Source organism: Mauremys reevesii, linkage group 15 (assembly GCF_016161935.1).
Source record: "Mauremys reevesii isolate NIE-2019 linkage group 15, ASM1616193v1, whole genome shotgun sequence".
Classification (NCBI taxonomy): Eukaryota; Metazoa; Chordata; order Testudines; family Geoemydidae; genus Mauremys; species Mauremys reevesii.
The window spans coordinates 7,730,133-7,756,643 of record NC_052637.1 but is presented as its reverse complement, the minus strand read 5'-3'; the positions used below and the strand labels follow the sequence as shown (position 1 = coordinate 7,756,643).

Below are 26,511 nucleotides of genomic sequence, written 5' to 3'. Positions count from 1 at the left end.
TGCGATTCCCGCCCGGGGCCCCGGAAAGCTGCCGCCAGCCCCGGTGGGGGTGCAGATAAGCGGGATTGAGAGGGAACAGGGATGTGCGAGGGGCAGGAGGAGGTGCCTTAAGGGAGGATGGGGCGAAGCAGGAGAATCTGGGGAGACTTATGGGGCGGATGGGAACAAGGCTGCAATAGAAGGAAACTCTGAGTGGGGGGCACTGCGAGGAAAAGGCGGGATGTGGGGAGGGTAGGATGGGGGGAGACTGAGAGCAAGAGCAGACTGCCTGGGGAAGGGAGAGGTTGGGGAGAGGGGGAGATACAAGAGCAGCTCCCCCACCCCATGGGGCAGCAGAGGGTGAGGGGCTGCCCCACCCAGCAGCCAGAGGGGAATTATTTTACAGCAACTAGTCAGTGATGCATTGGGGTCGGTGGAGGCTTCTGCCCAAGGGCTCAGAAGCACCAAGGCAAATATCCTGCCCCCTCCCCCCTGCACACCCTGCTCCCGATGTATTATTGAGTGTTGGGGGCTTCCCAGGGTCCTGGTCTCATTTCCCTACAGGATTCAGATCTCAGCCACACCAGTGTCGGCCAGAGAACCTGCTGGCTCTGGCAAGGGGTGAGTGCGGATGGGCCAATGGGATCAGCCTCTGCCTGCCTATCCCTGCCCCGGGTCTGTGTTGTTATAAAGTGACTAAGGGTTTTCCCAGCGTGGCAGAGTCCAGAGCGTCTGTCTGCAGGGAGGGAGCCTGGGGGGAACTGGGGTATGATGTGGACTCAGGTCCGTTCTGTAACCTGCCCCTATCGCCCTGACAGGCTGAGGAATCAGGTCCACGTTTTGCTCCAGATCGGCCCATCATCCAGGGGACAGGGAAGAGAAATGGCTGTGATGGAGCCCGCTCAGGTAGGAGATTTTCAGAGAGCTGCAGGGGGGTTGTTGTCAGGGCCAACTCCAGCTTTTTTGCAGCTCCAACTGGTGAAGAAGAAAAAAAGGAAAACCCGATTGAGCGGCCGCCGAAGAGGAAAAGGGAGTGAAGGACCCGCCGCTGAAGTGCCCCCGAAGACGAAGCAAGGACCCGCCGCTGAAGTGCTGCCACAGCAGACCTGGACGTGCCACCCCAACAACGGACAGAGTGCTGCCCCTTTCTATCGGCTGCCCCAGGAGCCGGCTCTGGTTGTTGTGGAGGGGGAGGAGCAAGAAACACACAGGGGAGGTGGGGTGGGGACACAGAGTGTTATAAACCTCCTGGGACACATTCAACTTGGAACCTGATATTCTGAACAGGCCCCTTGATGAGGAGGCGGTAGGGGGGAACATTCCCCCATTTCTGAACCAGGAAACAACCCCCTGGGCAGGGCTGGGAAAACTGACCAGACTCCCAGTGCTGGAGCCTGACCCCACTGGCCAGAGGCTGCTGTGAAATACGCAGGGAAGCTGTCGGGATTCCTGTCCCTGTCCCTGTCCCTGGCTCAGAGCTCTGCTTCCTGTATCAGCCTGTGGCTGGCAGGTGTGTGGGAAATGAGAAGACCCTGCCCTGCTCCGTGTGCTGGGGGACAAGGAGCTCTCACCTTCTCCCCACCCCCTGAAGCCTCCTGACTGCCCTGAGCAGGGTGGGGGTGGGATTCTGCTACTCTGGCTTTCCCAGAGTTTCCATTTTATTGACCTTTCTCCCCCATGAATTGTGGTTGGGGCAGCAGGTGCTGAATGGGGGACTCTTGTTGTTTCAGATGCCAGTGACCTTCGAGGAGGTGGCTGTGTATTTCACCCAGGGGCAGGGGGCTCTGCTGGACCCCGCTCAGAGAGCCCTCTACAGGGACGTCATGCAGGAGAACTACGAGACGGTGACCTCGCTGGGTAAGGGATTCCTGTCCCCTCAGCTATTAGAAGCCATGGGGTCTGCATGTCTGACTCTGGTCAGTTCTTCCCTGGTCAGTTGGATTGTGGGGGAGGGTCGCGTAGTCCCCAGCTCCAGTGTGAAAGAGACTTTCATCTCCATACCCCCTCTAGTGAGACAGGGGAATCAGAAACATCAGAGCATAACAGTTGCCTCAGTGTTCCCTCTAATTTTTCCCACTTCTGAGTGGAATGAATTTTGTTACGTGCACCAATATGGAGGTGACGTGTGACACATCTTGTAGCGGGGGTAGGGCCAAGGGGTTCAGAGTGTGGGAGGGGGCTCAGGCCTGGGGCAGAGGGTTGGGGTGCAAAGCTGTGAGGGCTCTGGCTGGGGGTGGGGTCTCTGGGGTTAGGCTGGGAATGAGGGGCTTAGGGTTAGGACAGAGGGTTGGGATGCGAGCGGGTGAGGACTCTGGCTGGAGGTGTGGGCTCCAGGGTGGGACCAGGAATTATGGAGTCACCCACACCTGTTTTCCATTCTCAACTGCCGTTAGCCGTTACTCCAAGCATGGGGTTGAGTTCCTGACCATCTTGGCTAATAGCCCTAGTTGGACCTATTCTCCGTGAAGTTTTCCAGTTCTTTTTTGAACCCAGTTATACCTTTTTTGGCCATCACAACATCCGTCAACAATGAGTTCCACAGGCTAACTGTGCGTTGTATGAAAAAATACTTCCTCTTGTGTGTATTAATCTGGTACAGAGGCTGAAGTTACAGACTACAATCAGTAGCTCTGCTATTTCATATTTGAGTTCCTTCAGAACTCTTGGGCAAATACCACCTGAGCCTGGTTCCTTATTACTGTTTAATTTATCAGTTTGGTCTAAAACATCTTCCGTTGAAACATCAATGTGGGACAAATATGGGCTTCAAAGATGTCCCCCAAAAAGAATAGCTCTGATGTGGGTGTCTCCCTACACCTTCTGCAGTGAAGACCAATGCAAAAAATTCATTCATCTTCCCCACAGTGGCTTTGTTTTCATAGAGTCTTTGTCATCTAGTGGCCCCACTGCCTGTTCAGTAGGCTTCCTCCTTCACATATCCTTAAAAACAAAATTACTGTTAATTTTTGCATCTTTAGCAAGTTGTTTCTCTTAATCCTCTCTTGGCCTTGTACTTGCCTGAGTTCGCGCTCCTTCCTGTTATCCCTACCAGGATTCCTAAATTTGGAAGTATGTTTTTTTGCCTCTAATGGCCTCTGTTTCTCTGCTGTTTAGCCATGGCAGCATTTTTTTGGTCCTCCTACTGTGTTTTTAAGTAGTCTCCATGTTGCTTGCAGGCATTTTACCCTGGGGACTGCTCTTTTTAATTTCTGTCTGTCTAGCATCCTCATTCTTGTGTAGTTTCCCTTGTTAAAGTTAAATATTACTATGGTGGGTCCACATGCTTGTTGACTCTCTCAAATAATTCTAATAGATTGGTGAGGCATGATTTCCCTTTACAAAAGATGTGTTGACTCTTCCCCAACATACTGTGTTCATCTACGTGTCTGTTAATTCTTTCCTTTACCATAGTTTCAACCAATTTGCCCTGTACTGAAGTTAGACTTCTTGGTGTTTCCCCTCCTATAAGGATATTCAATTTAATTACATTACAGGTCACTTTTACTGAACGGTTCAGCTATAGTTACCACTTGGACCAGACCCTGTCCTCCACTTAGGACTAAATCAGGAATTGCCTCTCCCCTGATGGGCTCGAGGACTAGCTGCTCCAAGAAGCAATAATTTATGGCAGTGGTTCTCAAATGTTTTTTTCGTGGACCATTTGAAAATTGCTGAGGGTCTCGGCGGACCACGTAATGATCTTTCCAAATGTTGATTGTACCATTATCTATTGTAAAGCGCTTTGGATCAAAGCGCTATATAAAAAAACCCTTATTAATAATTAACAATCCCTCTTACATGCATATTATCTGCACACAGGGCTCAGCTTTAAGATGCTAAACAAATCTGTGAGTCAACTAGAAATAGTCATGCTCTCATTGTAAATATTACTGCAATATTTTCTGATACTGGAAAGGAGAGTAAAAGGCATTCCCTCAGGCTTATGCAATTTCTCTGAATGTCCACTCTAAATTTGATTAATACTTCACCCACATAGAACATTAAAAATAAGTAACAACATGACACAAAGAGCAAAACAAAATCACAAACAAAGCAGTGACAGCACTGAAAATACGAAATGAAGTAAAATATCAAGTGGTTGGTGATGGGTATTTTAAATGATTGTTTAGGACCCACGCTGTGCAAATGCAACAGAGCCCTGTAGAAACAGACAAAGTTCTCCTGGTTGCACAGTGTGTGCGTCACCAACTCAAAAACTCACAGTGGACTCATTGAGTTTTTATAGGCCCTAGAGCACATTAACGCATGGCTTGGAGTTTGCAGACAGATCTCTGCTTCAAAGAGCTTGCAAATAAGGTCTTGATCTTACAAAACACCTAGCAGCACCCCCACCAAACCTACTGCTGCTTGCTCCGTAAGAGTCAATGGGAGTTCTCTTAGGCTTACAGCAGCGGTTCCCAAACTTTTAACAACCCACGAACCCCTTTTACTAAAATGTCAAGTCTCGCGAACCCCTCCTAAAAATGAATATTTCCAGGGATTTTCTCCCTTACCTGAGCATAAATTATAAAAGCAGTGATCTTGGAAATATAAAATTTGGTTTTATGACATGCTCATTGCACCCTATTTATTATTAATTATTATTTATCATTACGATATTTTTATTACATTATGAAAATGGCAACACTCTTCCAAGATCTCACTTTTGTCGCTTGTATCACTTTGAATAACCCTGTTATAAGACAAGGCTCCTATGTTTCATCCAGGAGTATCAGATGTGAAAGAGCATGAAGATATTTAAGAAGCCAACTCAAAGAGTTCCTCCTACACAAGCATTCAGGTCTTGAGCAGTCCAGGCAAACAATGCACATTACAACAGAGCTTAAACTCGTTCTTCATAATAATTTTAAAACAATACTATCAGCCTATTTAATTTAAAAAACAGTAAAAAAAATAAAATTAAAAAAAGTCTACCTCCCTTTCCATTTCTTATAAGGAGTCTTGAAGTTTAAATCTCAGTGTGGTGGATGTGCTTGCTTTGATCTGCATAGCTCTTGGAAGTCCTCGGGGCTCGGGCTGCTGGCTCTGTGCTGCCCGGGGTCCCTAGGGACAGCTCTGTCTGCCATTAAGGAATTTTTCCCTGAGAATCCTCTGTAACATTTTGCAATCCCCCAGGGGTTCACGAACCCCAGTTTGGGATCCACTGGCTTAGAGAGAACTATCCACGGACCACCTGAATGAAGCTCACAATTTGAGAACCTCTGATTTATGGTGTCTAGAAATTTTCTCTCTGAATCACCCTGAGGTGACATTTTCTCTCTGAATCACCCTGAGGTGACATTTATCCTGTCAATAGGAAGATGGATGAACTCACCCATTATTTTGCATTTTCTGACCTCCCTTAGCATATCACAGTCACTGTCACTATCCTGGGCAGGTGGTTAATAGCATATTCCTACCGTTATACTCCTATTATTCAAGCATGCAATGTCTATGCATCATTTACAGTTGGATTCATTTTAGATATTCACCCTATTTGACTCTGTTTTTTTTATTTATCATGTGATAGCACCATTGCCCCACCAGTGTGACCTACTCTATTATTCCTCTATATTTTGTACCCTTGTATTACTATGTCCCATTGATTATCCTCATTCCACTGCTTTTCCGGAACACCTGTTATATCAATAACCTCGTTTAACCCGGGCACTCTAGTTCAGCCATACTAGTATTTGTAGACTTCGAACATTTGTATGTAAGCATTTGTATGTTTTCTCAATATGCTTGCCTTCAGGTGTTATGTTTCAATAGGACATTTCTGTGCATAACTGTTCCTCTCTAGCTCCAATCAGTACTTTACCAATTCCTTCCCTAGCCTCAATACTAGGATATAGAGTCACCCTGTCAGGGTTCCCTCCCCACTCTGAACTTTAGGGTACAGATGTGGGGACCCGCATGAAGACCCCCTAAGCTTATTTCTACCAGCTTAGGTTAAAAACTACCCTATTCCTTGGATTAAGTAACGCTGCCACCACCAAGTGATTTAAACAAACATTTAGGGAGGGCCGCTTGGAGCCCTACCTTCCCCAAATATCCCCCCAAGCCCCGACACCCTTTTTCCTGGGCAGGCTTGAGAAGAATCCCCCAAGCCCCTACACCCCCTTTCCTGGGGAGGCTTGAGAAGAACATCCTCACAAATTGGTACAGGTGAACATAGACCCAAACCCTTGGATCTTAAAACAGTGAAAAATCAATCAGGTTCTTAAAAGAAGAATTTTAATTAAAGAAAAGGTAAGAGAATTACCTCTGTAAAATCGGGATGGTAAGTACTTTACAGACTAACAAAAGACTCAAGAATATAGAGGATCTTCCCTCTAGGCAAAACCTTAAAGTTACAAATCCAGGGATAAGCCTCCCTCTAGACAAAACGTCCTTCTAGACCAGGAAAATCACCAGCCAAAATAAAAGTAATTCCCTTATTATTACTTACTAATTCTAATGGAGTTGGATTGCTTGCCTTCTTGATCTGTCTCCGGCAAGCACACAGAACAGACAGACAAAGAACAGACAAAACAAAGACCTTTCCCCCTCCCCAGATTTGAAAGTGTCTCGTCCCCTTATTGGTCCTTTTGGTCAGGTGCCAGCTAGGTTACCTGAGCTTCTTAACCCTCTACAGGTAAAAGGATTTTGTGCCTCTGGCCAGGAGGGATTTTATATTACTGTATACAGGAAGGTGGTTAGCCTTCCCTTTATATTTATGACACACCTCTTTAATAAATTCATCCTTAAGAGATGCTTCTGCCTGAACTGTTTCCTCCTCCGCACTTGTCCGCTTTTCCCCAGCCCTTAGTTTGAAAAACCGTCTACCACCATTTTAATGTGACATGCCAGCAGCCTGGTTTCATTTGGGTTTAGTGGGAGCCCGTCCATCTTATAGAGTCTCTTCCTTCCCCGGTTCATAATGAAGCTAAATCCCTCCTTCCTACGCCATCATCTGTTGAGACCCTGCAGTTCTGCCTGTCTTCCTGGCCTTGCGCGTGGAACCGGAAGCATTTCAGAGAATGAATTCTAATCTCTTACCTATCGGACGACCTTTGGCCTCCATGAACCCTATCCAAACTTTCCTGTGTGTCATTGATACCTACATGTACCATGACCATCGGCTCCTCCCCAGCACTGCTTGTAAGTCTCTCTGGATGTGTTGTCCCCCAGAGCACACAGATCTTGGGACATATCCCCACATGTCTGCCTCTCCCAAGGTTGCTGAGTGACCCTGTCCCCCCATCTGTTTGCATTCCACATCCCCACCCCTTCCAGCACAGCTCAGGGTCAGGTTAAACTCAGGGAATGCCTTTTGTGACAGATACTCTACCAATGCTACATGCACCCTGATCTGGTCTGATTTCACCCTCTATGCAGGATTCCCCATTCCCAAACCTGATCTGATCGCCCGGCTGGAACGAGGGGAAGAGCCGTGGGTCCCAGATCTCCAGGCCACGAAGGAAAGGGAGAGCGCGAGGGGCACCTGCACAGGTGAGGGGTCAGGGAAACTGAGACAGAAACATCTGGCAAGTGAAGGAAAAACTGGGACTCCCAAAATGTGCGGTGAGTGAGAGCCCTCAGTTCTGGTGTCATATCATCCCAGAAAATGTCAGTCACGGCTTCCCACCCATCCTGTTAGCTGTCGGGAATTTCCTCCCTGACTTTATTTACCTGGGAGTGTTTGGGTGGGATGTGGAGGCAGAATCCAACGTCTCCCAACAGTCACTGTGTTGTGTTTTCCCTCTTCGCTATTCCTCTTTCTGTCCTTTCTCCCCGGCACAGGCAGTGACTCCTGGGTTCTCTCTCTCCCAGCAGGTGATAGGACAGTGAGTGAGAACAAGGAGGAGAATCGGCAGCAGGAAGGTCCTGGGAAAGTGGAACCGCAGGAGACGTTTTTGAGAAGAGCTGAAGGGAATTTTTCCCAGGACTTGGAACAGGGAAAAGTCTGGGGAGATCCACACAGATCAGAGATGCAGGTGGGAAATTATCCCAGGAGGAAACTGGATGAATCCATTCAATATGGGACAACATGCAAAGATCCCAAGGAAACCACAGCCCAGCAGACATATCACAGGGAAGAGAAACCCTATAAACACCTAGAGAGTAGGAAGAGATTCAATATGAGTAGAAACCTTGTTACACTTCAGAGAAACCACTCAGGCGAGAAACCATATAAATGCTTGGACTGTGGGAAAACCTTCAGTAAGAGCTCAGGCCTTGTTAAACATGGCAGAATGCACATGGGGGAGCGACCTTATAAATGCCTGGACTGTGGGAAAACCTTCATTCAGAGCTCAGATCTTATTATACACCAGAGGCTGCACACAGGAGAGAGACCTTATAATTGCCTCGAGTGTGGGAAAAGATTCAACGTGAGATCAAACCTTATTAAACATCAGCAAAAACACACAGGAGGGAAACCCCATATTTGCATGGATTGCGGGAAATGTTTCAGTCACAGCTCCTACCTTATTACGCATCAGAGACTGCACACGGGAGAGAGACCCTATAAATGTCTTGAGTGTGGGAAAAGCTTCAGTAATAGTGCACACCTTATTAAACATCGCCGAATTCACACAGGAGAGAGACCCTATAAATGTCTTGAGTGCAGGAAAAGTTTCAATCAGAGCTCACACCTTACTGTACATCAGAGAACACACACAGGACAAAAACCCCATACATGTTTGGACTGTGGGAAAAGTTTTAGTCAGAGATCGGTCCTTCTTAGACATCAGCGAATCCATACAGGAGAGAAACCCTATACGTGTTTGGACTGTGGGAAAAGTTTTAGTCAGAGATCATCCCTGCTTACGCATCAGAGAATCCATACGGGAGAGAAACCCCATACTTGTTTAGACTGTGGGAAAAGATTCATTCAGAAATCACACCTTACTACACATCAGACAATCCACGTGGGAGAGAAAACCCATAAATGTTTGGACTGTGGGAAAAGCTTCAGTAACAGTTCCTACCTCACTAAACACCGGAGAATCCACAAGAGTGGGATACCCTAGAAATACGCCAGTGGTGGAAAAAGATTCAGTGGGAACTCACACATCAGAGAATTCCCATAAGGAGAGATTTTCGACTTTTTAAAAGACCTTTAATAAAATTGAAACACAAAACGCAGTGAAAACAAGAAAAAGAAATGATGGATTTGAACCCATAGAAGAGTTGATAGTCACTGAGCAGACAGTGGATGCAGTTCCAGGATTCCTAGCTAATGGCTCTTTAGGAGCACAATTAAAATTGCCCCCTGCCAACATGAAAATCTCACTTCTCCAACAATGTGCTAAAAGAGCACCCAAGCTCTGAAAAATCCCCCACACCTGGTCTTTCCCTACAGAAGCAGCAGACTGTCTGTGATCCCAGTGCAGCAGCGTCTGCCTCCCAGCAGCTCACTGAGCATCTGGTAGGGTGTGCCTGATTTGATTGTACTTCCTGATTGGTGAAGGGGTGGAGCTAGCTACTTCATGACCTAGCAACAGCCGGAGCTTGCTAGAGGCTCAATGTCCCATGTCTGTAGCTGCATTTGGTCCTGCTTCTTGCTTTCTGCTTCTACTTTTCCACACTCTGCTCCTGTGCTCAGTTGCCTGCTTCAGTTAGAATCAGAAAATTAGGGTTGGAAGAGACCTCAGGAGGTCATCCAGTCCAACCCCCTGCTCAAAGCAGGTCCAACCCCAACGAAATCATCCCAGCCAGGGCTTTGTCAAGCCAGGCCTTAAAAACCTCTAAGGATGGAGATTCCACCACCTCCCTAGGTAACCCATTCCAGTGCTTCACCGCCCTCCTAGTGAAATAGTGTTTCCTAATATCCAACCTAAACCTCCCCAACTGCAACTTGAGACCATTGCTCCCTGTTCTGTCATGTGCCACCACTGAGAACAGCCAAGCTCCATCCTCTTTGGAACCCCCCTTCTGGTACTTGAAGGTGTTACGTTGCACTCCATATTCTTTATAGAAATATGCATATGAATATGAATGTAATGTAACTGGAATAGGCTTTATGCAAAATGTGTGATGGGACATACCATTGGAAAGGTTATAATCTGCTGAATGTGTTCATCCTCTTTGTATGCATGTATCATTCCTATATCTGAAGTTAGAAATATGAAGTAGAAATCTACAGTCCTATTGTAGTTATGCTAAGTGGGGGCCATTAATGGTACTTCAGGAACTTGATGACTCTTTAGCGAGAAACAATGGGCTGTGAATGGATTTGTTTCCCTGTAAGTCTGTGGGACGCCTGTGAGGAGGAGGGGTGATGTGAAGACGTGTCTGTGTCACGTGATGCTGGAATCCATCTAGGATTTGATATTTTTCCACAAGGCTGGGGTGGGGGGATGTTTAAACAAAGAGACAAAAGATTCCCGCCTTCGGCCAAATCTATATAAGGGTGTGAAGCAAGACAGAGAGAGGGTCGTGAGGAGACCCCTGCTTACCACCCAAAATGTCTGCTGGAACTAAGAGAGACTGAACAGGGGGAAGGATTGAGCCTGGGCTAGAAATGAGTCTAGTCTATGAAAGCAGCTTATTGGAACATCTGTGAGGGTGAGATATTACATGTAACCAGTTTCTTAGTGTATTAAGCTTAGCCTGGCGTGTTTGTTTCAATTTGCTTAGTAACCTGCATTGTTCTGTCTGTTATCTCTTTTGACCACTTAAATCAGAGTTGGGCAAACTACGGCCCACGGGCCACATCCGGCCCGTGGGACCGTCCTGCCGAGCTCCTGGCTGGTGAGGCCCCTCCCCTGCTGTCCCCCCTCCCCCGCAGCCTCAGCTCAGTGCATTGCCAGCGCTCTGGCCCGCTGCTCCTGCTGGGCAGTGCGGCAGCGTGGTTGGCTCTGGCATGGTAAGGGGGTGGGGAGCGGGGGATTCCAGGGGCCAGTCAGGGGACAGGGAGCAGGGGTCGGTTGGATGGGGTGGAGGTTCTGGGGGGGCGGTCAGGGAACAGGGGGACTGGATAGGCATGGGAGTCCAGAGGGTGGGGGTGTGGATAGGGGTCAGCGCAGTCAGGGGACAGGGAGCAGGGGGTGGTTGGGGGGGTCGGGATGGGGAACAGGGCGGGTTGGATCGGCGTGGGAGTCCCAGGGGGCTTGTCGAGGGCATGGGTGTGGATAGGGGTCGGGGCAGTCAGGGGACAGGGAAAAGGGGATGTTGGATGGGGGGGTGAGGTCCCGGGGGAGAGTTAGGGGAGGGGGCGGTCAGGGGACAAGGAGCAAGGGGGGTTGGATGGGTCGGGGATTCTGAGGGGGGCAATCAGGGGGCAGGAAGTGGGAGGGGTGGATAGGGGACAGGGATCCCGTTTGGGGAGGCACAGCCTTCCCTACCTGGCCCTCCATATAGTTTGCAATCCCGATGTGGCCCTTGGGCCAAAAAGTTTGCCCGCCCCGACTTAAATCCTACCTTTTATACTTAATAAAATCACTTTTGTTTATTAATAAACCCAGTGTAAGTAATTGTTACCTGGGGAGTAAACAGTCTGTGCATGTCTCTCTTTACCTCGAGAAAGAGGGTGAATAATGTGAACTTATACTGTATAAAACTTCACACCGTGTAAGATGGATTTATCTGGGGTTCAGGTCCCATTGGGGCTGTGCACTGGGGCGCCGAGGTATGTCCCTTTAATTGAGTCACCCCAGCGATGAGCTGATTTCAGTGTCTATTCTGCAGAGGGGTGTGGCCCTATCTCTGTGTCTGTGCTGGAGGAGGCCTGGAGGGTCTGGCTCAGCAAGGCAGAGGCAAGGGGTGCCCATGGTGGCAGAAGGGTTAGGCTCAGTGGTGTCTCAGTGCATCAAGTGACAGTCGCAAGGGGGTCACAATGAGAGAACCCATCACAAAAGGCAGCTATCAAATCCCCCCTCACTCTTCTGCGGACCAAATAAGCCCAGTTCCGTCAGCCTCTCCTTGTAAGTCATATACCCCAACCCCCTAATCATTTTTGTTGTCCTCCACTGGCTCTCTCCAATTGGTGCACATCCTTTATGGGGCGGGAGGGGGCAAACCTGGATGCAGTACTCCAGACATGGCCTCACCAGTGCCGAATAGAGGGGAATAATCAATTCCCTCAATCTGCTGGCAATGATCCTACTAATGCAGCCCAATATGCCATTAGCCTTCTTGGCAACAAGGACACACTGCAGACTCATATCCAGCCTCTCATCCACTTTAATCCCCAGGTCCTTTTCTGCAGAACTGCTGCTTAGCCACTTTTCCTTGTTGAACCTCCAATTTGTCTAGTTCATTGCAACCCCTGCCTCTGCTTCCTGACCATGCTTCCAGCTCACCCGTTGACTCTGGCTTTCAGCTTTCACCCTTGGCTCTGTGATGGATGTAGGGAACAGATATGCCTTTGAATGATTAATAGCAACTGATTCTTTCTGGCTCCCCAAAATTAGAAAAATTGTCCACCTCTGTTTATCCCAAAACAGGATCCACTCAAGAAGAAAAGACAATAAGAAAATGGTTCACATTATATGAGACACCTTGTCTAAGAACGCAGACATCAGCCAAGGTTGGGAGTTCCTCTCCCCAGAAATAGAAACTGAAATATCTAAAGGAGACTATTATTAATCTCCTAGACAAGAATATTTCATAATTTGCTTCTGTATACACCTCTTTCTCCCTCCCAACCTAGCTAAAAGGAACTTCAATTTACCAAGCTACGGTCACACCCTGCTTGCCTATGCAAAGTGTTTTCACCCAAAAGTATAAACTATACATCATTTTCCTAAATCAAATAGACTGAATCATCTTTTCCCCCAACTTAAAATCCGCACCTTTGTTTGCATTGTGATTGTGACTCAGATCTACATCCTTCCATATGTGGAAAACTTCTCTTGTTCTGTTGTATGTCCTAAATAAGGTGAAATGATTATGTACAATCAAAGAATGTATGGAGTATGTCCTTCAAATTTAGAAGAGTATAAAGGTTTTGTTGGTTTTCACGGTAAATGCTGCACTCTAGGAATCATCTGGCACAAGGAAGAAGAAATGTAAAAAGATATAAACCAGGGTATCACTTTGGGCTATTAAGAGAAATTGCTTAAAAAGGGGTGTCGCAATCGGTAGGAGGGGCTAATGATGAAATACAATTCCTGAAATGAATCAACTGTATAAAGCTGCTGATAAAAAAGGATTGAGGAAATTCATGCTATACCAATGCCATCTCCTGGATACCAATGGAAGCAGCAAAGAAAAAACCTAAGTGCTCATTTGACCTGAGTCCCGTTGGAATAAGTTTTGTGTGGCCCATTTCCCAGTGGTGCTGGAACAACTTTTAGGGTGGGGGTGCAGAGGTGTACCCCCCTTACCCTGTCTGTACCCCTCACCATCCCGGGGGGGGCCATAGCTGGGGTAGCTGTAGAGCCCCTGGGCAGTGGTGGAACCCCAGAGGTTGGCGGTGGATCCCCCAGGGCCGGTGGCCTGGACCCTGGGAGCTGGCAGAGCCCGTAGGGTCGGGGGGTGGTCCCTACTTCCCACGCTTATGCCCTTTCCTATGGGAGTTCAGAGCCAGTGCTCAGGGCGGTGGCAGCGGGCAGAGCCATAAGCATGGAAAGGAGTCAATATATGAATTTGCCCCGGTGCCAGATAGATTTCAAAGCTGAAACCTAACAATCCCTGGGGGCAGGGGACAGACGTGAGGGGGGGGTTGCCTAGAGCCCCAGGGATGGGTGAATCGGGGCCTACAAATCACTGAATGAACCTGCTGCCATGCCACTGGCAGCTCCCTGACCTGAGAGCCAGGGGAGCAGAGCTGGTAGCTCCGGCCCAGGGCTGGTAGACCTGGATGGGGGTGTGGAGACGAGACCAGCTCGGACAAAGGGCTCCATGTACCAGTTTTATACCAGAACGAATCACACACGGAGACTGTCACGTACCTGGCAGTCCATCTATCCCTCCAGCTAGCCTGGGAATGAGCAGAGCCATCCCAATTGCTGCAGTAAATGCAAGCTATTCCTTTCGGGAATACTTTCCAGCGCGGCCCGTGCTGTGTGCTGCTCTGCTCCTTACTCAGAGGCCTCTGTGTGCATTTACGTTCCAAAGAGAGTCTCTCCTGCCGCACAGCCATCCCCATGCTGCTGCTGCGGGAGTCATGTTTGGAGAATGTGCGTGCAGGCTGTGCAAAGACCACCAAGCTCCGTTTCCCTCACGTGTGCATGGCAGAAGAGCCCAAGTGTGGCACGCTCAGCCGATGTTCCTCAAAGCCCAGCTGCTTCACCAGCCTGAGTGCGTGGTGCTGGTTTGTATTAAACTCTACCGAATACTCTAAAGTGACTTGGAAGGAAACAATTTTACGATTGACAGGCTGCTCCCAACCCCAGCCAGGCGCGAGCGCACACTGACTCGCCGAATGCAGCCAGATCCTGACTCCTTTGGGGCAACTCTTCTTACTGACTTCTTCACTGGCTGCATTGATCATGAAAAGCAACGTGCCTGGGCAGCTCTGGGCAGTTTCTCTAGGACCAGGCAGGACCCATCACTCCTGTGCCCCTGATGATATGGGGGACTCTCTGGAACAATGCCCAGTCTCCACCGAAACCCCCCTTCCCTGGGATCTGCCCCCCTCCTTTCTGTCCCCATTGACCCTTTGGCTTCTAGGCAGGGCACCTACATAGGGCTGGGAGAAGCGGCCCTGCCCAAGGGCGGTGGGGCCCCAGGGGGCAGGGTCTGGGGCAGGGGTCTGCAGCGCGCTGGGTTGATCGCTAGGACCCAGGAGCAGCAGGGAGGCGGCTCCGGGCAGCGAGCGCCTGGCTCAGGCCCGGCCGCAGGAAGTGACTCGCAGCCGCTGCGGTGACTCTGGCTCCCAGGCTCCTGGCGAGATCCCCGAGCCCCGGGGGGCGGCTGGTGCTGGGAGCCCGGAGCCCGGGCTGCAGCCGGGAGAGGGGAATCTCCAGCAGGGCCCTTCCCGCTGCTCCCCCCCCAGGAGCCTCTCCCAGGGCAGAGCCCCCAGCCCGGCCCGGCCCCTGCCCCGGGGGCCCCGCTCGGAGGGAAGGTGAGAGACCTGCCCCGGCACCCCCGGGCTGCAGGGGGAGGTTTGGCCCCGGGCTGCTCCCAGCGGAGCTGCTGCGATTCCCGCCCGGGCCCGGGAGAGGTGTCCGCACTGCGAGGAACTGGTGTCTGCAGCAGGATTTTTTCTGACCCCGTTCCCAGAATCTTTAAGCCAAGTAAGGGCAGGGTGAAGGGCAGTGGCTTCAGCAGATGTTACTGAGCATGCTCAGTACACGCTAGGTAGCAAACCCCTCCAGGGAGCAGTTTCTTGCGCTGCTGGCTGGAGTAGCAGGAAACTCGGGGTGGGGGGATACTGAGAAGGAAAGCGGAGGGGGGGGTGTAGGGGAGCAGACGGGGAAAGGCAGAGCCAGGGGCAGGGAGAAGAGAAGGGGGAGGGGAGAGACACAAGGTAACTCCCCCGCCCCATGGGGCAGGCGATGGGGAGGGGCTGCCCTGCCCAGCAGCCAGAGGGGAATTTTTCCCCCTAGAACCGGTCAAACCAGCAGTGGGGCAGGGGACTATCCCCTCAGGGTTCAGAAGCTACAAGGCAAATATCCAGCTCCCCCTGCTCCCAGTGTATTATTTTCAGACACACCCGTGCCGGTGGGGTCTGTGTCTCCAGAGTGTTGGGGGCTGCCCAGGGCCCTGGTCTGATTTCTGGGCAGGATTCAGATCTCAGCCACACCAGAGTCAGACCGGAGTCACTGCTGGCTCTGGCAGGGGGTGAGTGCGGATGGGCCAATGGGATCAGCCTCTGCCTGCTCCTGGGGGCCGCAGGGGCAGGACAGGGAGGCTCAGGCATTAGCTGCTGACAGTACAGAGCTCCTGTTCTGGCTGAGGGAGAGGAGAAGGCTGGTGTGTGTCTCTCTCTGCTCCTGATATTAGAGCCCTTGAGTTGAGCTGCCTGGGTCAGGTGCTGCTGCCTTCTCTGCCTGAGAGCCCAGACTGTGACACTGCTGCTCCCCAGCTGGGGCTGTGCCAGGGACAGACCTTCATTAAAGTCCCCTCCTCTGTGCCCAGCACTGGTGGGGACTTTCACTGTTCCTGGCACCAGCCCCTGGGGCAGCCCCGGGTTCTGCCCACACCAGCCCCTGAGCCGCAGCCTGCAGGGGATGCGGAGACCCGGGGGAAAGGGCTGGGGCTGGGCAGGACAGTGACTCTGCACAAAGGGCCCCGTTCAGGGACCTGCTGGTGAGTTTGTACCAAAAAGGGAGGGGCTCCCTATGGGTCTGCGGGTCCCAGAGCTGCTGCCCTCAGTGACACAGGCAGTTAGCGGTTGCAGCAACCACATCTCTACTGGAGAGGAAACACCCATGTACGTGGGCCAGTAACCAGTTTTCCCAGGCAGAGGGGAGGGGAGAGAGGGGTGGAGACAGTAAATAAGTCAGAGCGAGGTTCCCAGGTCTGCCCAGATCCATTCCCTGCATCACCCTGTGGAGACAAGGTCGGTCAGGTAATATCGTGTATTGGAGCAACTTCTGTAGGTGAGAGAGACGTGCTTTCTAGCCATACAGCTCTTCTGCAGGGCTAGGAAACGTACTCGGCGCGTCACAGCTAACTACAAGATGGAATAGATTGTTCACCGTAAGTAGGCAACACATAGTCTAAGGCAGGGGTAGTCAGTCGGCGAACTGCGGGCCAAATCCAGACCACTGGACACTTTTGAACAGACCCTGAAATCTCTATTATTACTAGTGTTCTTGTTAGTTTTGTATTATTTCCTCTGCAATCCAGACTTTGACTGGACCTTGACCAAGAAATTTGGACCTTGACCAAGGGTAGTTAGTTATTTTTAGTCTAATGGACCATTCAAGGTGAAGTGGCCTGTTAACACAGGACAAAAAAAGAGGGAATTAGTGGGTTGCAGATTATTGTAATCAGCCAATAATCCAGTGTCTTTATGAAGACTGCAAAGAGTCCTGTGGCACGTTATTGACCAACAGACGTATTGGAGCATGAGCTTTCACTTTGTTGGATGCATGTGACATGTGGGTATTCACCCACGAAAGCTCATGCTCCAATACGTCTGTTAGTCTGTAAGGTGCCACAGGACTCTTTGCTGCTTTTACAGATCCAGACTAACACGGCTACCCCTCTGATACTTTATGAAGACTGTGATTTTTAGTATCTAGTGGAGTTATGAATTTAAGCTCCCAGGTATCTTTTGAAGATGTTGTGCAGGTTTCCGTTGAGGATGAGGGCTGAGAGGTCAGATATGGAGTGATCACTCTGTGACAAGTTTTCACCCACTGGTGATAGGGTGTTTTTGTCTTTTATCACGTTTAGTGTGAGTTCGTTTGAGAGTGTAGTGATTGTCTGGTTTCACCCACATAGTTGTTATTGGAGCATTTATGCACTGGATAAGGTGCACCCCATGTTGTGATAGGCGTGTGTAGGACCCATGGATCTTGAAAGCTGTGTTGGAGGGAGATGTTGATCACTGTAGCAGCGGAGATATGGCTGCAGGTTTTGCATCTGTTGTTTTGGCAGGGTCTGGTGCTGCTTTGAATTGCTGCAATTGACTTCTCAGGGACTGTGGTTAGGAGGAAAGAGAGTCAAAAACAGTTTGTGTGTCTGCTGAGTCACCAGTCTGCTGGGGGGACCCACTGCCTTGGAGATAAAATCAGTGAATCCACCAAAGTAGCTTCTCTGTTTCTGATTTTTTTTTAGTGTTTGGCTCAGAGACTTTGTACAGTCAGTTGCTTGGCTGCCCTTTGGTTCATTCTGAAATGTATGCGAGAGATCAAATAACCAAGACCAGTCAGGTTGGTTGCTCTTAGCCAATGATAATATAGTACAGGGAAAAAAGGGTTCTGCACAATACCAGTCTCCGGGAAGTCGTCACATGTGTTACGTTCACCTTACACACAAGGTGTGCAAAGCGACAACTCTAATGCCATCTCTTTATACATGTGTATAGATAAATGTACACAGTGCATCAGGGGTTCTCAACCTTTCTCTTTCTGAGCCCTCCCATGTTATAAAAACTCCATAGAATATCAGGGTTGGAAGGGACCTCAGGAGGTCATCTAGTCCAACCCCCTGCTCAAAGCAGGGCCAATTCCCAGATCTTTACCCCAGTTCCCCAAATGGCCTCCTCAATAGATTGAACTCACAACCCTGGGTTTAGCAGGCCAATGCTCAAACCACTGAGCTATCCCTCCCCCCACAGCCAACCTGTGCCACAACTACTGTTTTTCTACATATAAAAGCCAGGGCCGGCGCTAGTGAGTAGCAAGCCAGGAAATTACCTGGAGTCTCACACTGGAGGGGCCCCTGCAAAGTGAAGTCGTTCAGGTTTTGGCTTCAGGCCTGGATGGTGGGTCTCGGGGCCCCAGGTTTCAGCACCATGCAGCACAGCTTTGGCTTTCTGTCCCTGCTTGTCGGCCCCCCTGAAACCTACTTGCAGACCCCTGGTTGGGAACTGCTGCTGCACGTCATCTGGTTCAGTCTCATTTCAGTCAGCTTTTTACCTTGTTTTTCTGGTACCGCGGTGAACCTTTTACCTCATGATTTCCAAGTACCACAGGGCGTGAAGGCATCTCCTAGGTTTGTAGGTAAAACCATTCTCTGTCTTGTCCTCTGCCCTTGAGACGTTCTAGTATAGACCGGTGAGAATGACTTCCTACCTGTTGCTACTGTAAAATTTTCAAAGATCCTACTCCTGACAGTTTTCCAAATACTTCAGCTAACGCGAAGTTTTCTGGGCTACTTGACATGGGTGAACAGAATTATGGGGAGGGTGTAATAGATTCAGTGAAGATACCTTCCAGGTCTTTATTGAAATTATTCCTAGCACATATGTATTGGCTAACAACATCCACATTGCACTTCAAATTGTCTCGTATTCCCACGGGAGAGGGAAGGGAAATGGCTGTGATGGAGCCAGCTCAGGTAGGGGATTTTCAGGGAACTGCAGGGGGGTTGTTGTGGAGGTGGAGGGGCAGGAAACACACGGGGTGAGAGTCAAGGAGAGGGGACAGGGTGTGAAAAACCCACTGGGACACATTTAACTTGGAGCCTGATTTTCTGAACAGGCCCATTGGCTGGGGTGTGTGGAGACGTTCCCCCGTTTCTGAACCAGGAACCCCTCCTCCCCCCCCACCCGTGCAGGGCTGGGAAAACTGACCAGACTCCCAGGGCTGGAGCCTGACCCCACTGGCCAGAGGCTGCTAAGAAATACGCAGGGAAGCTGTCGGGATTCCTATCCCTGTCCCCGGCTCAGAGCTCTGCTTCCTGTATCAACCTGTGGCTGGCAGGTGTGTGGGAAATGAGAAGACCCTGCCCTGCTCCGTGTGCTGGGGGGACAAGGAGCTCTCACCTTCTCCCACCCTCTGAAGCCTCCTGGCTGCTCTGAGCAGGGTGCATGTCGGATTCTGCTTTTCTGGGCCTCCTTCCCCATGACTGGTGGGATTGTGGCTGGGGCAGCAGGTGCTGAGTGAGGGACTCTTGTTGTTTCAGATGCCGGTGACCTTCGAGGAGGTGGCTGTGTATTTCACCCAGGGGCAAGGGGCTCTGCTGGACCCCGCTCAGAGAGCCCTCTACAGGGACGTCATGCAGGAGAACTATGAGACGGTGACCTCGCTGGGTAAGGGATTCCCGATCTCTCGGTTATTAGAAGCTGTGGGGTCTGCGTATCTGACTCTGGTCAGGTTCTTCCCTGGTCAGTTGGATTTGAAGAGAGTGAGTTGCATAGTCCACACATCCATTCTGAAAAAGACTTCCGTCTCCATACCCCCTGCAGTCAAATCAGGGAGTCATAAATGTAATGGACATGCTAATTCATCCCCATTCCTCCTGCTTTCAAGGGAGTAGAAGCAGTGCATTTTCCTCTCTGCATTAGCTTTTCCTTACACCCTGTTCCCTTTTCTTCCTAGGACCTGCTCCATCCGTGGGGAGGGCTCTGGAAGTTGAGAAATTGGCAGGAATTTAACACCAGAGCTGTTGCCGTTTTAGCCAGTTCCCCCCACCCCATGTCTCCTCCCCCACCAGCCCCACAGATGTTGAATGTTCCTACTGGGTTTCTGACAAATCTCTCCTACCCTGGGATCTCAGTGACCCTGTTCCCATCTGTTCAGATTCCACATCCCCCTGCACGGCATGGGGTCATCTTAAAATCAGGGAATGTTCTTTGTGACACATCTTCTACCAATGCTCCATGCACCCTGATCTTGTCTGATTTCATTCGCTGAGCAGGATTTGCCATTCCCAAACCTGATCTGATTGCCCAACTGGAACAAGGGGAAGAGCCATGGGTCCCGGATCTCCAGGCTGCTGAGGAAAGGGAGAGCCAGAGAGGCACCCACACAGGTGAGGAGTCAGGGAAACTGAGACAGAAAGTAACTGACAAATGAAGGAAAAAGCTGGGACTCCCAAAAATGTTCTGTGACGAGAGCCCCCAGATCTGCCTCATCTCACCCAGGTCAGGGCTGCAGTCAGCGGGTGTTGTATCATGAAGGCAAATATCAGTCACGGCTTCCCGTCCACCCTGTTAGCTGTTGGGAATTTCCTCCCTGACTTTCCTTCTCTAAGAGCGTTTGGGTGGGATGTGGAGGCAGAATCCAATGTCTCCATCTCCCTAACAGTGATTGCGTTGTGTTTCCCAATGCTGAGGAGAAAGGGGAGCAGCGGTGACTCTTGTCTGGATTCTCTCTCTCCTGGCAGGTGATGAGACGGTGAGGGAGAACGAAGGGGAGAATCGTCAATCTGAAGGTCCTGAGCAAATGGAACCCATTATTAAAACAGCTGATGGGAATTTTTCCCAGTGCTTGGAACAGGGGGAAGCCTGGGGAAATTGGCACAGGTCAGAGAAGCATCTGGGAAACCACCCAAGGAAGAAAGGGAATGAATCCATTGAAGGTGGGGCAGGATGCACAGATCCTAAGGAAACTACAGTCCAGCAGACAAATCCCAAGGAGGAGAAACTCTATAAATGCCTTGACTGTGGGAAAAGCTTCGGTGTGAGAACCAACCTTATTACGCATCAGAGAAACCACACTGGAGAGAAGCCCTATAAATGCTGGGAGTGTGGGAAAAGCTTCCATCAGAGCTCAAGCCTCACTAAACATCGGAGAATCCACACGGGAGAGAGACCCTATGAATGCCTTGACTGCGGGAAAAGATTCAGTGTGAGAACAAACCTTATTACGCATCAGAGACTGCACACGGGAGAAAGACCCTATAAATGCTTGGACTGCGGGAAAAGCTTTAGTCAGAGCTCAAGCCTTACCAATCATCGGAGAATCCACACAGGAGAGACACCCTATAAATGCCTCGACTGCGGGAAAAGTTTCAAGGTGAAAACCAATCTGATTACACATCAGAGAAACCACACAGGAGAGAAACCCTACACGTGTTCGGACTGTGGGAAAAGCTTCAGCCAGAGCTCAAGCCTCACGAAACACTGGAGAGTCCACACAGGAGAGAGACCCCATACATGCCTAGTGTGTGGGAAAAGTTTTAGCGAGAGCTCAACACTTATTAAGCATGGGAGAGTCCATACGCGGGACAGACCCTATGAGTAACTCGAGCGTGGGAAGAGATTGAATGAAATATAAGCCACTGTTATGCATCGGGGAACCCACACAGGAGAGAAACCCCATAAATGCTTGGACTGTGGGAAAAGCTTCAGTTGCGGCTGAAACCTTACGAAACATCAGTGAATGCACAAGAGTGGGAGATCCTAGAAATAACTTGACTGTGGGAAAAGATTCAGAGCTCAGACATGATTACACATCAGATAATTCATGAGCGAGAGAAAGACCTTCAGTGTGGGAGAAGCTTCAACTGGTGCTCCTACAGTAGGGAGCATCATCAAATGCACACAGAGAAGAGTCCCATTGGAGCACTTTGAAAGCTGAAGACATCTAAGTGTAGCTAATTCCATGTTGGACATCAGAGACTCCTCCACACAGCAGGGAAATTCTCTCAGGGCCCTGACTGGGGTCGGCCATGGTGACAAACCCATTTCCTCGTTCCCACACACATCAGGGGCGTTTGGCTCCCAAGGATCCAGCTGCCCATCGCTGGGGTGAGGATCCAGCAGCAGCTGAGGATCAGCTGGTCAGTGACCCTCTGGCTCTGCCTGGTCTAAGCAAACCCCAGGCAGAGGAGGGCCCTTTGTGCGAGGCCTGGAGATCCCACCGCTGCCTCTGCAGCATCAGGCCCTGAGCATCTGGCTATGGTAGGAAAAGCAGTTGGGATCAGCCAGCTCGTCTCCTCTGGCCCTCCCCCACTTTTCCTAGTCTAGACTGACCTTGAGCATCTTATCACATCACCCCATTAGCAGAGTGATTGTTATAGTCACGAGTTCTCCCTTTGGGGATAAATTGTCTCATTCCCAGATTCTCACATTGCTCCAATGTGGGTTTCCCCATGCCCCCATTTTCTCCCTTCTATACCAGAATTACATTTATTTAAAAAAAGCTGGAGGCAGGGATAGTAAAATGTGGTGTTTTAGCTGCTATGTTATTCGAAAGCATTGGGGTGAGTCTGAGGGATTCCCTCCTTCCCCCGTCACTGTCGCGCTCCATCTTTGATGCAGCAAGCTCTGTCCAAGCTTCGGAGAGTTTTATCCTCTCCCTATTCTATCCCTCCGCCTCCCAAAGTCTCACTTGCCACAGTGTCCTTTGCTCTGCAGGAGTGGCACATTGATTGCTTGGATCCTAAATCAGACTCCTGAGAGGCAGAGAAAAAAGTGTTGCAGGCCTGGAGGGGGAATTCAAATGAAGCCCAAAGCACAGCAGGAGGTTTCTGAGCTTCAATCCCTGTTTCCATCTATTGGTAAAGTGGCTTCTGGGATTTCCCAGCTAAATCCAGATCATTTGTCCATGGGAAGGTTCTCCTCTCCCCTTCTTTTCTTTTGTTAGGGTAATGCAAACACTTTTGTAAATTACACAACCAAATAAGGTCATGCTGAGTAAAGCAGGTTTAGCCAGATCAGAAGAAGATGGGTCAATTTATTTTCCTTATTTTGAATTTGAAGATTCTCTGGGATTTCACTTCATGAATGCGTGAAAGTGTTTTATGGCCCACCCTGGATTGTCGCTTTTTCTCTCCTTGGTGAAGGCTGTTTGGTCACGTACTTTGATATTAGTTTACTTTGACAGGATGTAGCTCTGATTTATTGGAGACTTCACTAAAAAATTGATGATTTGCCAGAATAGTATGTATTTTTTTCACACTTTTCTACCCTTCCCTCTAAAGATTTCAGTGTGGTTTGAAAATTGAAAATTATCAATATCTATCAGCACACGCACTGAGGATGAGTGAAAGAAGAAGGAAGTTACTGTCTGATCCCTGCAGAGATATGAGATTCAGTCAGGAGCGGGAGAGGGTGGGGCTGGAAAACTGCAGGATTTGCTCTTCAGAGCCAGAGAGATGAGGCTGAGAACTGTGAACTCGCTGTACTGGGGCCAGAGAGAGAGGAATTGTCCTGTGAGTCCCTGAATTCTAAATGACTATGAACAATGCCCCTAGAGGAATGATCCAGGGAGGGGGGACCATCTCCTGTTTGTGGAGAGGTGGAATCTGGGCAGAGGCGAGAAGGAAGCCAGGGAAATGAACTGGCCTCGCCAGCCCTGAAGCCAGACAAATCTCTGTCACCAAGAGGCAGAAGTGCATCCTGGAAGCACAGCTACTCACTCCCTCAACATCTACGTTTCCTCTGTGCGGATGAGAGACGTTCTGTGCTCCACTCACCTCACACTGCATCCATCTTCTAACCTGAGCTCCCTGGGTTTCCTGCTCTTTTGTGACTGGGTCCCAGCATCTCTCGTGAATTGTCTGCACTTTTCCACCAGCTTTAACTTGTTCCTCTTTCCCTGCTGCCTGCAGGTGCTGGGAGAATCCATGTGCTGGCCTGGGGCAGAAATGCATATTTATGAGCTGGGTGCTAGGTGGGGAGAGGGGATGGTTAACTTGTATTTCTTGCTGGCTAAGAATAAAGTAGAATTTAGCTTCTCAAACTCCCTGCGGCCCTTGTCTTGAATAATGGGAAAAATGATCCCAGAAGCTGTCTCTCTGAGATGTTATTTCTCCAGCCTTCACCACGGCCGACTGCAGACCAGAGCTGCCAACTCTTTGGATTTTCAGACTCTTCTGTGGGGAAGATCCATCATCTGCAGGGGAAACCCCCTCTGGCTGTCCTGTTCCAGTCACTTTTCTCCTGTGGAAGGAGGGTCAATGAGCCTGGGGAAGGATCTTCTTCTTTTAACTTGAATTGTGGAGAGGAGCAATAATCTGTGTTGTGAAGTACTTGGAGATCTACGGATGCAAAGCACTCTCTAAGAGTGAGGTATGGTTTTGATTTATTCTCCCCCAAGCCACGTCAGGCCCTACACTCAGATCAATGACCTTTGCGTGTTCGGAGGTAATGCAATAACTTTCGATTGGTGCATCTGATCAAATCACGTGTTTCAGGGGATGTTGGAGGCAGCCAGCAGGAGATGGCTGGTGATATTTTGCTGAACATCAGAAAACTGCAAGCAGAAATGGGGCCTTTCTGGCATCTGGGCACTAGACCCCTCTGCTTCAACCTGGTCTGCAGTTGTCCATGGATCAAGACCTGGGTTGTGGCAGCCACTGAGGGCTGGATGGACAAAGGGATTTCCGTTTGCAATGCCTAAATTCTAGGCACCTAAAAAATCAGTGGAACAACATTAGGATCCAGAAAGCATGAGTCGATCGCATAAGAACGGCCGTACTGGGTCAGACCAAAGGTCCATCTAGCCCAGTATCCTGTCTGCCGACAGTGGCCAATGCCAGGTGCCCCAGAGGGAAGGGACAGAACAGGTGATCATCCAGTGATCCATCCCCTGTCGCCCATTCCCAGTGGGGGGTGGGGCCTCGGGGGAAGAGGCAGAGCAAGGGCAAGACCTTGGGGGTGGGGGGGAGAGGTGTGGCAGGGACGGGGCTGTGGGGGAAGGGGCAGAGCTGGGGCATGGTCATGGGTTGGGCACCCATTGCCCTCCAACTTCTAGGGAGCTTCCAGCACTCCTGCTCTCACTGATGTAACTTGCCCGCTACACCAACTTAATAACCTCTGTGGAAACCATCCACTGGCAGTTGGATGGTGGCTGTACTTTTGTGTGCTGCAGTCCCTTTGTCAATCTAGACCCTGGGCCTGGTGATTCCTTTATTGGAGGTAACTAAGATGTCAGTCTGTAGCAGTGAGGAAAAGGGCTGAGAAAATGATGTATCTGAAATGACACATACCTGTGCCAAAGTACAGAATGTGGTGTCAACAACTTGTTCGATATAAGTTACAGTGATGGGAGGGGATTGGAGGGAGTCTGTATGAGGAACAGTGCTAGATATTCCGCCCAATCGTTGGTGTTTGCAAGAGATTCATAACGATTCCAAATCCTGTTCTCAAGGCTTTACACTATTTTTGGTGGGCAATAAAAGTCTGTTCACTCTAGAAACTGTATGGCCTGATCAGCGGTGGAAAGAGACTAAGAAATCCCACCACCTACATGGGGGCCAGGGATCAGCGTACACGTCTCACTCCCCGTCAGTACCCAGCCCGGGACAGGGAAGCTAATGATCCAACCAGCAGACCAAATTCAATGGTGAATCCTGCTCACGTGCCCATGGGCAGCAGGTATCAAAGGGCAGGCTGAGCCTCCCCTAACCCAGGCCGTGGCCCCACCCATCTTCCACCCTGAGGGCCCATCTCCCTCCCCCTCTTCCCTGAAGCTGGTGGGGGCTCAGTGCCAGCTGGCAGCCTGGAGCTCAGGCCCATCTTGGGGCCATCCTGGGTGCCTCAGATCGACCCAGGGGTCAGGCCAACGGCCAGGGTGGTGCGGGGGCTGGCTGGTGGCTTGAGCAGCTGGGACGGGTGGGGCTCCTCTGGCCACAGGGGGGAGGCCTTGGGGCTCTGGCCATTGTGGGGTGGGGGAGATGTGGGCAGAAAGAGCGGGGCCTGTGGGTTAGCCACCTCGAAGCAGGGATTCACTCACCGCCTGTACACTAGGCACGTTGTGTGCGCGCTAAGAAGACGACCGCCTTCATGTCCGGTTTTACCTACAATAGCCCCGAGGTTTAACTCTGCAGCATGCTTCTCCAAATCAGAAAAATACCTTTCTATTTAGTGTGCCCAAATTTAACAGAGATTTCCGAATGGGAGCAAAACGTGACAAGCCGTGGTTCCCCTCCATCCCAGCTTCCTAGCCCTGCACTAGAGGACGGGGAAAGGCAGAGGCAGCAAATTGCAACAGAGCAGCAAAAGAGACCAGCTACATGTCAGGAATTGCTCTGCGCAGAAAATTGTGCCTGCAGCAGTTTGTAAGGTTGCGCTGACCCGGAGAGAGGCAGTGGGGATGCCCTGGAGGTGGGGTGGATGTGAGGGCTTTTGCCTAGTGGCCAGTGAGGGGTTAGTCTAGCCCTAAAAATAACTGAACAAACCTGGTGGCACAGCAGTGACAATCCATGACCTAGCTTGGGGAACAGACCTTTGTAGGCCATAGAACCAGCTTTAGTGCTTATTTTATTCAGCAGTAACGCAAAGAACCTCCAGGCCTGTATCCTATAAGTAGG

The 26,511-nt window shown here is 50.2% G+C and overlaps 1 protein-coding gene across 1 annotated transcript; it reads left to right on the top strand.

Annotated features, from left to right (window-relative positions):
* The first annotated feature begins 1,784 nt into the window (after positions 1–1,784).
* Positions 1,785–23,974, top strand: LOC120383527 (zinc finger protein 250-like). The gene is made up of 6 exons (XM_039501694.1): positions 1,785–1,836; positions 7,360–7,545; positions 7,795–8,990; positions 19,519–19,561; positions 20,170–20,283; positions 20,638–23,974. The coding sequence occupies exons 1-6, from the start codon at positions 1,803–1,805 to the stop codon at positions 21,495–21,497; spliced, it is 2,433 nt and encodes an 810-aa protein (XP_039357628.1). The 5' UTR covers positions 1,785–1,802; the 3' UTR covers positions 21,498–23,974.
* The last annotated feature ends 2,537 nt before the right edge of the window (positions 23,975–26,511 follow it).

Coding starts and splice junctions, on each gene's coding strand:
- LOC120383527 (XM_039501694.1), top strand. CDS start 1,803: ATGCAGGAGAACTACGAGACGGTGACCTCGCTGG. Junction 8,991..19,518: donor GAATCCACAAGAGTGGGATA/CCCTAGAAATAC, acceptor AGAGCCCTCTAC/AGGGACGTCATGCAGGAGAA. Junction 20,284..20,637: donor CCAGAGAGGCACCCACACAG/GTGAGGAGTCAG, acceptor CTCTCCTGGCAG/GTGATGAGACGGTGAGGGAG.